Source organism: Rattus norvegicus, chromosome 4 (assembly GCF_021556685.1).
Source record: "Rattus norvegicus strain SHRSP/BbbUtx chromosome 4, alternate assembly SHRSP_T2T, whole genome shotgun sequence".
NCBI classification, from domain to species: Eukaryota; Metazoa; Chordata; class Mammalia; order Rodentia; family Muridae; genus Rattus; species Rattus norvegicus.
The window spans coordinates 29,886,439-29,900,853 of record NC_141537.1 but is presented as its reverse complement, the minus strand read 5'-3'; the positions used below and the strand labels follow the sequence as shown (position 1 = coordinate 29,900,853).

Here is a 14,415-nt window from a genome sequence, read left to right as displayed (position 1 = left end):
CATTTGGTTCATTAGTTCTGTGAGTTTCACTGTGTCTTTGCTTAGTTTCTGTTTCCATGATCTGTCTATTGATGAGAATGGTGTGCTGAAGTCTTCTACTATCAGTTTGTGAGGTGCAATGTGTCCTTTAGCGTTAGTAAAGTTTCTTTAGTGAATGTAGGTGCCCTTCCATTTGGAGCACAGATGTTTAAATTGAGAGTTCATCTTGGTGGGGCTTTCCTCTGATGAGTATGAAGTGTCCTGCCTTCTCTTTTTTGATAGCTTTTGGTTGAAAGTCAATTTATTTGATATTAGAATGGCTACTCCAGTTTGTTTCTTGGGAACATTTGCTTGGAAATTTTTTTCCCAGTCTTTTACTCTGAGGAAGTTTCTGTCTTTGACTCTGAGTTGTCCTTCCTGTATGAAACAAAATGCTGGGTCCTCTTTACACATCCCATCTGTTAGTCTATGTCTTTTTATTGAGGAATTTGGTCCATTGATGTTGAGAGACATTAGGGACCTATGATTGTTGTTTCCTGTTATTTTTGTTGTGAGAGGTGGAATTATGTTTGCGTGGCTATGTTCTTTTGGGTTAGTTGCAAGAAGATTACTTTCTTGATTTTTCTAGGGTGCAGTTTCCCTCCTCGTGTTGGAGTTTTGCATCTATTATCCTTTGAAGGGCTGGATTTATGGAATGCTATTGTGTAAATTTGGGCTAACTAGTGAATTGGAAGTCAAGGGTTACAAAAGGCAATAGGGTCTTGTGTGGATCCATCTCTGGTTGTGGATTTTAGATCTATGGGAGGGGACTGAGCACCTGAATAAGGAAGATGGTCTCGATAGTCAAGAGTTGATCCCTCTACTTTCTGTCTGTGTCCAGAAATGACCCTGTGCCACAGCTCTCTGTGTCCAGATACTGCTGGGAGAAAGCTGGTCTTCCAGGAGTGCTGAAACACCTCAGAGCACAGGTGAAACCACCATTTCTGCTCACATTCCTGGCCCAAGAGAAACCGGATCGGAGCCCTCAAGACACAGTGTTCTGGGACAGGATCCTTCTGGTTTCGGTCTGTGCCGAGAACTGACCCTGTGCCAAGTGCTCGGTGCCCAAATCTTGCTGGGAGCAAGTAGGTCTCCCAGGAGTGCTGACACACCTCAGAGGACAGGTAAGACTACCACTTCTGCTCCTAAGCCCACCTGGAGCCCTCAGGACATGGGGGATGAGGAGCAGTCTGAGACAGGATCCTTCCAGTTTCTGCCTGCAACTGGAGCTAACCTTGTGCCACAGCTCTCTATGCCTGGATCCCCTCAGGATAGAGCTGGTCTCTCAGGAGTGCTGACACACAGACTTACAGGAGGCTCAAGCTACTGTCAGAGACAGCAAAATCAACAAACACCAGAGATAATCAGATAATGAGAGGTGTACCACACAAACACCGATTCAGTTAAATGGGGATGGTTTATTGAATGCAAACCCCAAGGTTGATCAGCCAGTGCAACGGCTCAAAATTGTGTACTGGACATTTCTTAGGGCCAGCTCAGTGCAAAACCCACATGCGCTCATGCACAAGTGCTTGAAATGCTGCACTATGAGGTCCCAGATTCAAAGCCACTTTAGACATAATAGTTCATATTTACCTTGAATTTTATGTGTCCTCTTTGAAGTTGTGGAAATTCATGATTAACCAACCTCATCACAAACAGAACATAACAGGATATGTCGTCACATCACCCTGCTCTGAGTCAAGGTTTCGATTTTCAATCCATGATGTGGAGGCATATAACAGCAACAATATGAAATAGCTGGCTGGCATGTAACAATTTTACTACGGTTAGGCCAGGAGGGCAAGACTCATCAGGAGGGAATTCGTGTCATTAGAAAGGATGTGTGAATGACCTTCCCATTCTTAGAAAAGGTCCATGGCCTCAACAGGAGCTGTTAAGATGGGGAAGAGATAATGTGTCCCTTACCTGAAATGAGGGGCCTCAGCAGTGTTGTGCACCTGCACGGTTCCCATTCAACCTCACTGTGTCCCTGAAGAGGAACTCAAAATATGCCCCCACCTGCCTGCGAGCCAGTTCTAGGCAATGAAAGGCCAGGACAGAGTGCTGGTTTCCCACTCTTCAGTTATGCAGTATTTTCCAGTCAATTACTTGTATGCACAAATACAGTCTGGTTACTTATTATTGATACATGGACCTTATTACTGAGGGCAGCAGTTGATTGACTACTTCCAATTCAATAAAAAAATTAAATTTGGCCCATGGGGAAATTTATCAAAATACATCTCGAATGGTGGAACATGAATTCTGCCCTTTACTAAACTCAGAAACATGGGAGTGCAAGAAAGATGTATGGCTAAATGGACAACCAGGTTCACATTGTGTCAGTTTCATTTACCTTATGGACAAAGAAGTAGAGCTTCTCTCATGGCTTCTGTCTAGCCCATTGAAAGGATCTCTGGGGTTTCACCTCAGTACTTGATACTTCTTGCTGGGGCGGCAACACTCAGGGAAGCTTGAGATTGTCATAGGCACAGTATCATGCTAGATATGCTGAGTGGATATTACTCAGTGGTTCAGATGCTGGTCCCCACTTTCATTGTTCTTAATGCAGAGCGAAGGAAAGACAGATCAAGGTCTTAGGATAGAAAGATCATTTCCAGTTGTTTTCTATCATTCCAGAATGAAAGACTGGTAGGGAGAGAATGGCAAGCAGTCAAGGATTGTAGGTAGGTAAGGCTTTGGATGTAGGCTATGTATCAGTTTTGTTTTTAGACAGGGTTTCAAATATCCCATGTTGCCCTCTACCTGGCTTGCCAGGCTAGTTTTGAGATCAGATAATCCTGCTTCCATTTTCCAATAGCCAGGCTTACAAGAGTGGCCTCCAAGGACTGTGATTCCAATGTTGAGGTTTGTACCCCCTAACTATACCTAGCCATTTTGTTCCATATCCGCCAGCTATTTCAGATTGTTGCCGTGATATGCCTGCCAATCATTGACACAGAAATATAACCACCCAGAGCAAGGTCATGGTGATTACATCCTCTTATGTTCTGTGTGTTCTGTATGATGCTTGTTAAACTTAACAATATTCCACAAAGCCTTATGCAGAACCCATCAAATTAAGGATCACAATGCACTGTTTTATCTAAAATGGCCTAATCAGAACCGACCACTGGACAGGGAGTCCTGCACCTTCATATGAGCTACTTGTGCTTTTTCTGGTCTTCCTTTTTCATTCTTTCCATTTTTTTCTGTTTTTTGCTTTATAGGTAGACAAAAAAAAAGAAAGAAAAAAGAAAAGAGAAAAAGATGCTTGGGCCATGGTTACACCCCCAAAATATGAGCTCTCAGTATTAGTGTATGCATTCAATAAACCATCCCGATTGAATGATGAGGGTATCTGTGTGGTGACTCCTAACCACATCAGAAGATGCTAGGCTCTTGCTCTGTCAACCGAGCTATGTCTATAGCATTGTCTTACACCTTCTGCCTGCACCCCCACCTCTGTTTTTTTTTTCAGATGGAATCTCATGGTATAGCTAACAAAGGCGAGTAAGCAATCCTGATTTGCAGAGAAGAGAGTCCCATACTCAGCCTGAGGGTGTTTTCATTGGTAGCTCCAATATTTGTTTCTTCTGCCAACAGATTTCCAGACTGTTGCCGGCACCATGATGAGTGCAACTATCTTCCCTAAGGGATCTTGGGGCAACTGTCAAATGCTAAGCACAAGGCTTCATGATTGTATCCTTAACACTCACCCACATAGCAACCTACCCTGCAGGCTATTCCTGGATGTGATTTCCTGCACCTGTACATGATGAGGCAGGAGAAGTTTGTGGCTGCATATTCAAACAGGTGTGATTTGTCAGTAGTTTTTAATGGTTAATATTGCTAAATGACAAACATTGGGTTAAAACATTTTGTGCAGGGTTTGGACAGAAATCTCTTATTTAGATACATAGAAATTACTAAGGTGTTTCCATTCAAGCCTAGAGCAAACTCTGGCATTGAAAGCAGGAGGTACCCAGTGGCTATGCCCCAGGAGAGTCTCCTGGAAAGGGCCCCTCAGTTTCTGGTCAGTACAGGGAGAACATAGCAGGGAGGCAAAGTCTGTTCCCCATGACATCAGCACTTCCTTCTTGGACATTCTATTGTCTCCTGGAGAGTTCTTGGCATCCCCTGTGATGTCACCAGTGTTGTAGTAACAAGCAGTGTAGGAAGGTCTCTCAGTCACTGTGTAGAGGATAAATACACAGGCATGTTGGCCCGACTGCATGGTCAATTTCAGAGGGAGAGGGTAGATAGTGGAGAGAGTAGAGTGAGGGCAGAGGAAGGTGGACTTTCAACGGAGAGAAATGGAGGAGGAAGGAGGTGGTCGTGGGGAATGTGGAGTAAGTCCTGGGCAGTGTATGTTGAGCTTCCTGTCAGGGGTGGGCTTCAGCTGGCCTTTCTAGCAATGGGGCACAAGAACTGGAGCCTCAGCAAAGGAAATGAATTTCTATGATCATCACAATTCCTGAAAGTCAAGGATTTTGGAACATTACTTTCTCCATCCCCAAAAGAAGGATATGGCAAGGACAGAGCTGTTATTCTATGAACTCTGTGCCTTTACTTTCACTGTGCATTGCTGATGTTAAATTGGGATATAGTGAGACCATCAGGAATCATGGAGGGTCCCGCTTATTCAAATTTAGGGCAGGACATCAATGCACTTGACTCCCATTGCTTCTTTAAAATCAGTGGCTATCTGACAGTAGTAACTGGGTGAGACCTTACATTCTGATTACTGCTCCTGGAAATGACCTTACATTCTCAGAACTCCTCTGACCTCCTCTCCCTGGCAGTGCCAACCATAGTTGTCTTTATCAGCAGATGTGGGAGGTAGGAATTCCTCTACGGTAGCTAAACTTAGAACAGGTGGTAGAGCAAGACACAGACTGGATCCTACTGGTACTTCTGTGGTGTTTGGTGTTTCAGTACTGGAAATTGATAAGTCTGTTGACCGTGTTCTCCCCCTGAATGGCTTTTTAATCAAAAGTTATGGGCCTAGAGTAACAGGGCAGGAGGTCTGAACATCCGCAAGCACTCAGGTACTTAGTGCATTTATCATCAGATTTCTGAAACCACAGAGTGAGGGCTCTGAAGCCAACCTGCACCCTGGGCAGTTGATGATAATCCTGGAGTAGCCATCTCCGTGGTCCTCGTAAGCATGGGTAGGGAAGGAGAGGAAACAGCTGGCTGCTCATGTCTCCTGGTCTCTGTGGAGTGATGGGACAGCTGAGATTCCCAGGCATCTCCAACCTGGACCAAACTCTTTGTGGTCACACTCGGTTCCAGGCCTGTTCTGCTTCTCTTTGGGCCTCGGTGTGGCCTATCTAGAGGCTATGGTTTCTCCTATTGCAGGTTCACATGAGTTTCTTCTCCCTACAGGGGGTGTCAGACAGACATCGACACCTGCAACTGTCCTAAGCCAGAAGCAGTACAAGAAGGAAGAGGAGAGGATTATTAGAGAGCTCCAGCTTGCTACTCAGGAGAGAAATGAGCTGAGAGATCGCCTGATCTATATAACAGAGGGATCCATGAACAAGAGGTATGCATTGCTCCAAACCCTGTGGTGTCAGTCATGGGCCTGCACTGTCATCCTCATCCTTTTAAGTTGGTGGGATCTTGTAAGCTGTGCCTCCAGAATGTCCCTGTGCTCAACGTCATTTTTCCAAAATACTTCTCAGAGGAGTGGCAGAACCTGCCGCTTGGTCAGGAGTGAGAAGGGAAATACATTCTTCTGCTTCCTCCATTTGAAAAACTGCACTTGTGGTTTGAGCAAAGAATTCAGGGTAGAGGCAGTGAAGAGTGGGGTCCCAGTGTGCATTTGGAAAGCCCTTGACAGGTGGTGGCTCTGTGAGGTTCTAGGCACTGAGAGTTTGTGGTGAGTCTTTGTACTTGCCTGACAGGGGACTGAGTGCTGGAAGCTCCTGGCAGCATCCTGAGGGGCCTGGTCCCACACTGTTCATCTCAATGCTTGGCTGGAAGGCCTGAGGCTCACACCTATTCCTTCTTGTCTGTGTGCATTATAATGTGAGACAATAATGTTGCATGAATTCCTTCTGATTCTCACTGTGCTCTCTGTACCCATATTTGTCTCTCTTTCTGATTCTGTCACTCTGTTGACTTGTTTTTGTGTCCCATTCAGTGTATCTCTTGTGAGCACATATGCACATGCCTATGTACACCTTTTATATGTTTGTAAATTCCTCCACACTTGGAATCTATGGGTCTGTTTTGACCTGTTTAGCAGTTCCACGGTGATGCAAATGCTGAGTTTTGGAGCCCAACTTTAAACAGCACAGTTCTTTACCTATGTGGTCACATTTGTCTGTACACTTGTATACCTTGGGCAGAGTATAAAGCTATGGCAAATCTGCTCTCAGCTCCAGAATTATGTGTAATGTCTGTCTCTATGGTGTTAGTTATTCAGGATGTAAATTCCTGTTGTAAAAACAGGAAAAATGAAATCCCAGGTTTCTGGTGGACAAAGAGCTGTGGCCTAGGCTCTTGACAGAATAACTTGTTTGACTTCCCATCGAGCCCTCCTTAGTGAACAAAGAGAGCCAGGGCACCCTCCATAGAAATACCCAGCTTCTGGTGTCCTGGGCCCGGAATAACAAGTTTCCAAAGGTGAAGACAATCCCATTATGTAGAATTCAGAAAGTTTTCCTCCAGGGCTGGGGTAGTACCGTGCCCATCCTATGTTCATTATTCCTAAGAGCCCGTGTTCATTGAGATTTATCTTCCTGTGGCCAGGCCCTACTTCAAGCCAAACCCATTTTATGAAAAATTGAAGAAAAAGGAGAAGGAGGTCATGTCGTTACTACACAACTTGAGGACGGAGAACCCTGACATGACTGAGAACTTGCAGGAGCTCAAGAAGGAGATGAACTTCTATCGGTCAGTACTGGTCAGAAAGGACGCCACTTGTGCGATGGCCATGTCTGTCTGTCTGTCTGTTCTGGATTGGAGAGTCTGCAGCTCTGGTTGCATCCCCTTGGCTGTTTAACATCAGTGTGACTTGGGCCCTTGGATTCTGTTTTCAGTTACGTAAGAGACTGTTACCAGTCCCAGCATTCTCAAGGCATCTTCAGTAGGATAGAACAGTGATTCAGTTTATTGTGTAGCCCTGGGCCTCTGGGATCAGTCAGGGTTTTACAGAGTTGAGTGTGATGGCAGACATGGATGGAATGACCTCCCTTGGTCCTACTGGCATAACCTGGAGGTTATTTGCCCCCTACTTATCGATGTTGCCCGAACACATTGGGCTGCAAAGGATAGGTGCAAATCCATTTTTCTTTGGGAGGGACATGGACCCTTATTGGTGTTTGGGCTACAGAAATCATTTATTCTTCCCTGAATAGGCTGTTTGCTATTTGTGCGGCTATGATGGGTGTATTGACATGTATTGTATTGACTCTTTATGGGTATCTGCGTCCTGGTGGCGTTAGTGGGACTTGGTAGAAGGATTGGGTGGAAGAAACTGCAGGATCTAACTATGCAGAGTGTGTTTTCAGTAACCTGCACAGCCGGATCATCCTGGAGAAGACTCTTATGAAGAAGAAGTTGGTCAAACTGAAGCAGGAGAACAAGGGGGTACAGCTAGATGGTGCAGTCCTACAGAAATACTTGTTTCACTTGAACATGAATGATAAAGACGGACAGGAGAAGACCAGCACCCTTCAGACCCAACAACATCAGGTAGGGACAAGAAGCTTAGTCAGATTAACAATGTCTGATACCATTTGCCAATCTGATGAAAATTTGCTTTCTCCTACCACCTTTCTAATTTACACCCAACCAGACCACTACCTTATGTAATGTAGTTGTTCATTGCTCTGTCGATGTACATGTGTTCTGGGAAGTTAGCATCTTGTGAGAAACTGAGTAATTGGCCAGTGCACCTTGCTGCTCTGCTTGAAGCTGCAGTACAGTAATGGTGACAGATGAATAATATGTCACATTCCTGCATGTCCTCCTGACAGGTGGGATGCTATGCAGATTTTTGAGTGAGTTATGGGTCCTGAGAAAGGGGTCATGCAGGGATCATGTGCCATCCCAGTTGCAAGCACCCTGCGGGGATAAGAACCAAGTGCAAATGTCATAGGAGTGTTTGTCATTGTCTTTAAAATGGGTGGCATGTGGTCTTCTCCCTTCTTCCTGCAACCCAGTGAGTTTTCCTCCAATTGCCCTGTTCTTGGTTTGCACTGATAGGAGCCGAGTAGGAGCCTGTCTGCCCAGGTTTCTGTGAGCCTTGCTGGAGATTGACATGCCTGAAGAGTTAGCCGCAATGATTTCAGTTAAAAGATCAATGTTGCCTGTCCGATACAGCTGAGACGGTAGTTGAGCTGGCATGCGTGGTTACTGTCTTAATAGTTGCCTTCCTCTCCCAGTTCTAAGAAACTGCAAGAGAGCTGCAACTGGACACATCCCAGGAAAAGAGCCTCCTGAAGACTGAGTTGCTATTTCAGGAGACCCCTGCTAAGAACCCTCCTGAACACCCACAAAATTCCTTGAATTTTGAATGAATATTCTTCCTCTTAGTTCATTTACTCAAACCCTGAGTTTATGCAGTCATTGAGCTAGCCTGGCTGATTCAGCTCTTAATACCTTTCCTGGCTGGACAGTACCCCTTGAGAAAGAACTGAGGTGACTGCCTTGCCACCAAGTGTCCAAGAAGATTAACAGGCAGTAGGTCTATGCTGCTGAATGAGAAGTGAGAGAATTCTGCTTAGCAATATTATCTGTTAGAGTTCTAGGGTTTTGGTTGAAGTTTTGCTTTTTGTTGTTGTTTTTTTTTTTTTTCTCTCCTCCTAAAGTTTTCCTTTAATGCAATGCTTGTACCTTTTTTTTTTTTTTTTTTTTTGAAAAGCCGGGCAATAAGTTCCATCGAGTTCTTAAAGGGATCCACAGATTATTTTTCCAATAAAGTTTGTAGGGTGTGAAATAATCTATGAGAGATAGTTACTGGTAACCATACTAATGAAGTAGGGTAAGAGTATAAGAATCCTTTAGTGATGGATAGACCAATAGCAGACAAAACATACAATCCCATCAGTGCTGGTGATGGTTGGAGGAAGCTTGCAGCATCTGAAGTTTTGCAAAGCTTAGCAGTATTTTCCAGACACAACAGAATGATTATTTTTCTTTACACTTCCTCTAGTTATTTTAGATTTGTGTTTTAGCCTACACAAACATGAATTATTTTGGTTAATATATCTGTACCATGGTGAGGGTCATGGATAGGCCCCAAACCATTGCAGAGGTGGATGTAAGTACTAGAGGAGGAAAGTCTGAGGACCACCTAGGCAGGGACGAAATGGAATCTGGACAAGATGTGGTTATCTTGGTCACTTCAGGTGTTGAGATGCACACTTACAACTCTAGCACTTGACAAGCTGAGGCAGGAGGACCATCAGTTCAGTGCTAGCCTAGACTTTGTAGAGAGGTCAGGACTACACATGGAGACTCTGTCTCAAAGAAATGAAGTTGCTATAAGTAATAGGCATGTAGTAATTGTGCATAGCTATGGGTACAAGGGACATTTCGATCCATGTATCCGTAATTAGTAACTGATCCATGTATCTCCCTCAAACATTTATCATTTCTTGGTGTTGGAGACATTAGAAAACCTCCTGACTATTTTGCTTTCCTTTGCTATTATTTTACTGAGTCTGAATCTCATGTTGCCCAGTCCAGCCTCAAACTTGATACATAGCTGAAGCCATCCTTGAACTCCTGATCTTCCTGACTCTACCATCACCCTGTTAGGATTCCAGAGATTTCTGACCCTCGTGTGATTTTTCTGGAGGAGGAATGTGAACAAACATTTATTTATTCCAGATAGGGGAGGCCACAGTAACAGTTCTCCAAGAGTCTACTGGCACATTAATGAATACATTAGATTTATTTACAGGATGGTTTTATTGATTTTTTGTATAGTTCTTTTTGTTTCTTGGTTTCAACCTTGAGTTTCATTATTTCTTGCTGTCGCTTCCTCTTGTGTGTATTTGTTTCTTTTTTTTCTAGGCCTTTTAGGTGTGCTGTCAACCTAGTAGTGTTTGCTGTTTGGAGGCACTCAGAGCTATGTGTTTTCCTCTTAGCACTGCTTTCATTGTATCCCACAAATTTGGGTATGTTGTGCCTTCGTTACCATTAAATTCTATAAAATCTTTAATTTCTTTTTTTCTTTCCTTATCAAGTTGTCCTTGTTCAGCTCCCATGTTTGTGGGCTTTCTGTCGTTTTTTGCTGTTACTGAAGACTAATCCTAGTCCATGGAGATCTGATGGAATGACTGGGATTATTTCAATCTCCTTGTATATACTGAGGCCTGTTTTGTGACCAATTATATGGTCAGTTTTGGAGAAGTTATCATAAGGTGATGAGAAGTTATATTCTTTTTCTTTAGGATGAAATATTCTATAGATGTCTTTTAAATCCATTTGGTTCATTACTTCTGTTAGTTTCACTGTGTCTCTATTTAGTTTCTGTCTCATGATCTGTCCATTGATAAGGGTAGTGTGTTGAAGTCTCCCACTGTTATTGTGGGAGGTGCAATGTGTTATTTGAGCTTTATTTAGTTTATTTCATGAATATGGGTGCCCTTGCATTTGGAGCATAGATGTTCAGAACTGAGAGTTTATCTTGGCAGATTTTTCTTTTGATGAGTATGAAGTGTCCTTCCTTACCTTTTTTTGATAACATTTGGCTGAAAGTCGATTTTATTTTACATTAGAATGGCTACTCCAGCTTCTTTTTGGGACCATTTGCTTGGCAAAATGTTTACTCTTAGGTAGTGTCTTTGTCACTGAGGTACATTTCCTGTACGCAGCAAAATGCTGGGTCCTGTATACATATCCAGTCTGCTGGTCTGTGGCTTTTTAAATTGGGGAGTCGACTCCATTGACATTAAGAGATATTAGGATACTGATTGTTTATAGTGACTTTCTTGTTTGAGGTGGAATTATGTTTGTGTGGCTATTTTCTTTTGGGTTTGGTGTAAGAAGATTGCTTTCCTGCTTTTTATACAGTGTAGTTTCTCTCCTTGTGTTGGAGTTTTCCATCTATTTTCCTTTGTAGGGACAAATTTGTAGGAAGATATTGTGTAAATTTGGTTTTGTCATGGAATATCTTGGTTTCTCCATCTATGTTAATTGAGAGTTTTGCAGGATACAGTAACCTGGGCTGGCATTTGTGTTCTCTTAGGGTCTGTATGACATCAGTCCAGGATCTTCTGGCCTTCATAGTTTCTGGCGAGAAGTCTGGTGTGATTCTGATAGGTCTGCCTTTATATGTTACTTGACCTTTTTCCCTTACTGCTTTTAATATTCTTTGTTTTTGGTATTTGGTGTTTTGACTATTATGTAACAGGAGGAATTTCTTGTCTGGTTCAATCTGTTTGGAGTTCTGTAGACTTTTTGTATGTTTATGGGCATCCCCTTCTTTAGGTTAAAGAAGTTTTCTTCTATAATTTTGTTGCAGATATTTACTGGCTCTTTGAGTTGGGAATCTTTGTTCTCTTCTATATCTATTATTCTTAGGTTTGGTCTTCACATTATGTCCTGGATTTCCTGGATGGTTGGGGTTAGGAACTTTTTGCTTTTTTCATTTTCTTTGATTATTGTGCCAATGTTTTCTATGGTATCTTCTGCCCCTAGATTCTTTCTTCTATCTCTTGTATGCTGTTGGTGATGCTTTTGTCTATGACTCTTTATCTCTTTCCTAGGTTTCCTATTTCCAGGGTTGTTTTCCTTTGGGCTTTCTTTATTGTTTCTATTTCCATTTTTAAATCCTGTATGGCTTTTTTCAATTCCTTCACCTGTTTGGTTGTGTTTTCTTGTAATGCTTTAATGGATTTTTGTGTTTCCTCTTTCAGGGCTTCTACTTGTTTACCTGTGTTGTCCTGTATTTCTTTAAGGGAGTTATTTATGTCCTTAATGTCTTCTATCATCATCATGAGATGTGATGTTAAATCCAACTCTTGCTTTTCCAGTCTTTTCTAGTATTTTCTGTGGTGGGAGAACTGGGTTCTTATGATGCCAAGTAGTCTTGGTTTAGGTTCTTGTGCTTGCCTTTCCTCATCTGGTCATCTCTGATGTTTGTTGGTCTTGCTGGCTCTGACTGCAGCTTGTCCTTTCTGTGGGACTGTGACCTTGTGAGCCTGTGATCTTTGGAGTGAGAGAGTTCCTGGTGGACTAGCTCTCTGTAGGCAGGTTTTGTGTCCCAGAGCTGTAGGACTGCCTAGGCTCTGAGTGCAGATTGCATAATTACTTGCTATTCACAGACGTAACTTACTGCCCTGAGAAACTCAGTAAAGGTTACTGAGCTAGAAAATGGTTCAGTTGAAGAGCAGACCACTTGGCTAGAAAGGCAAGGGTGTTAATATATATGCATCTTCAGCCATTTTTTCAGTGACTTGACAGGGACATAGAGGAACTGTGTAGCTGGTCTCTGTTACTTTGTAGCTTCTTCCTTTTTTCTACCTTACCACTTGATTTTATTCCCTAATGCTAGATGGTAGAGAAACAAGGATAGAAGGGAAAGAGATCTCTGTATCTAACTTATTTCCTTTTGTTTTTTTTCTTTGACTATGGCTACTAACAAACCTCAACCAACCTCCTTCAATGACCCACAACCACCTATCCTGCCTCTTGGGGCTGGAGCATTTATGTATCCTCTGAAATGTTCCCAGAATTCCAAATGAATACAAGAAAGTTAAGATATCGATTGTTGGGTCAGTTGATAACTCCCAGTCAGTGGGCTAGAAGACTCACTCACTTACTGGTTTTTTGTTTTTTGTTTGTTTTTTGTTTTTTTTTTGAAAGCAAACAGCTTTGGTGGAAAGGTTTAGAGACAAGAAGCTGTGGTTGACCTAAGCCAACAGTCAGCAAAAAGCCTACTCAGTCACACTCCAGTAGCCAGCAAGAATGTGGTTTCCAACAACCACATGAACTTGGATGTCTACCCTTATCCAGTTACCTTAGTTAAACTTGCAAGCCCCAGCAGATTCCCAGATTGCATCTCTGTGAGATCACGAAGCAGAGGAAACATCTTGTACAAGTTTGGAAACTCCCAACCCACAGAAATTTTGAGGCAATAAGCATGCATTGATTTGGTAAGGTTTTGATAACACAGGAAACAAGAGCTCACAAGCTCTTCTGTGGCTGGCATGAGGAAGTCAGTAGCAGATACTGCACAGGAAAATGACTAAAAAGAGAAAAGGCAGGCTTCAATGGAAAGAACCCTGAAAGGCCAGAGGATGGTGGATCCACATGACAGCATAGGGAACGTTTACACTTGTTGAGAAAGAGTGGTTTGGGCTATTTCCTCTAAGAGATGAAAAGCCACACTGTCCACTAGAGGAGACAGACTTAAGCTGAGGCAAAAGAAAAGAATCAATGGTGTGAGGTACAACAAAGAAATGAGAAAGGCTGTACAAAATGCAATGGGATGCTTAGGAGAGGTAAGAGTTGTAAGAGGTGTGTGATCTCAGTTTGCATTTACATGGAGTAAAGAGCAAAGTCTACCTCCAGGACATAACAGTACGGCATACAGTCGGGATGGTATATACAGTCGGGATGGTATATACAGTCGGGATGGTATATACAGTCTGGATGGTATGACTCTTGTTTTATTTAGCTATAATTAAAACTTGATACACAGACAAGAGTAAGTTAACAAACAAGGGTGACCAATTAAAAAGAAACCAGAGAAGGTACTCACCGAGGCTTTCCTCCCTCACTTGCTAAACAGTAATAACGTCCATTGTTTTGCAGGAGACCGGCAAAGCATATGGATATTATTAGAAAGTTTACAGGAGCTAGACAAGCAAAACACAATGTGTGTTTGCATGTGCACTTATCTACGTCATGCGTGTGTGAGTGTGTGTGTGTGTGTGTGTGTGTGTGTGTGTGTGTGTGTGTCTACCCAGTTAAAATTCTCGTCTTTCATCCTTAGAGCCTATCTAGACTGCCACAGATAATGATGTAATGTTTTGACTGTTCACTGTGGCAATGGCGTGCAGGCTGGATGTGGGATCATGAAGACTGCTTTAAGCAGGATGGAAGTGAGCTTTGGGAAAATAAAGGAACCACCCCCAGCCCAGGATATAAAGGACAGGAGTGATTTAAAAAATATATCATCACATGTACCCATGACTGTGCTTTAACGAAGCCCGTTGTTTTGTATACTAACTTTGAACAGTTAACTAAAAAAAAAAAGTAGCGATAAGGTACGATAATCCCTCCTTAAGATCAAAACAAGAGTCTGCATTGAGTTGTCACGATTCTGGGTCGTGCTTTGTAGGATAGCAGAACCCATGGTGAGTTTCTAAAGAGCAGCAAAAATTGCATAGAAAAGACCAGTAGGGGGAGCCTAGAGACTGAAAA

General features: G+C 42.8%; 2 protein-coding genes across 10 annotated transcripts in view; one reads left to right on the top strand and one right to left on the bottom strand.

Annotated features, from left to right (window-relative positions):
* The window catches only part of Cdk14 (cyclin-dependent kinase 14), a 582,117-nt gene that overhangs the window by 158,524 nt on the left and 409,178 nt on the right, over nt 1-14,415 (bottom strand).
* The window catches only part of Speer4cl3 (spermatogenesis associated glutamate (E)-rich protein 4C like 3), a 28,644-nt gene continuing 18,400 nt past the window's right edge, over nt 4,172-14,415 (top strand). The window contains exons 1-4 of the mRNA XM_087659680.1: nt 4,172-4,373; nt 5,413-5,572; nt 6,784-6,927; nt 7,545-7,728. Of these exons, the coding sequence (XP_087515806.1) occupies nt 4,241-4,373; nt 5,413-5,572; nt 6,784-6,927; nt 7,545-7,728 (621 nt within the window). The 5' untranslated portion in view covers nt 4,172-4,240. The remainder of the gene's footprint in view (nt 4,374-5,412; nt 5,573-6,783; nt 6,928-7,544; nt 7,729-14,415) is intronic.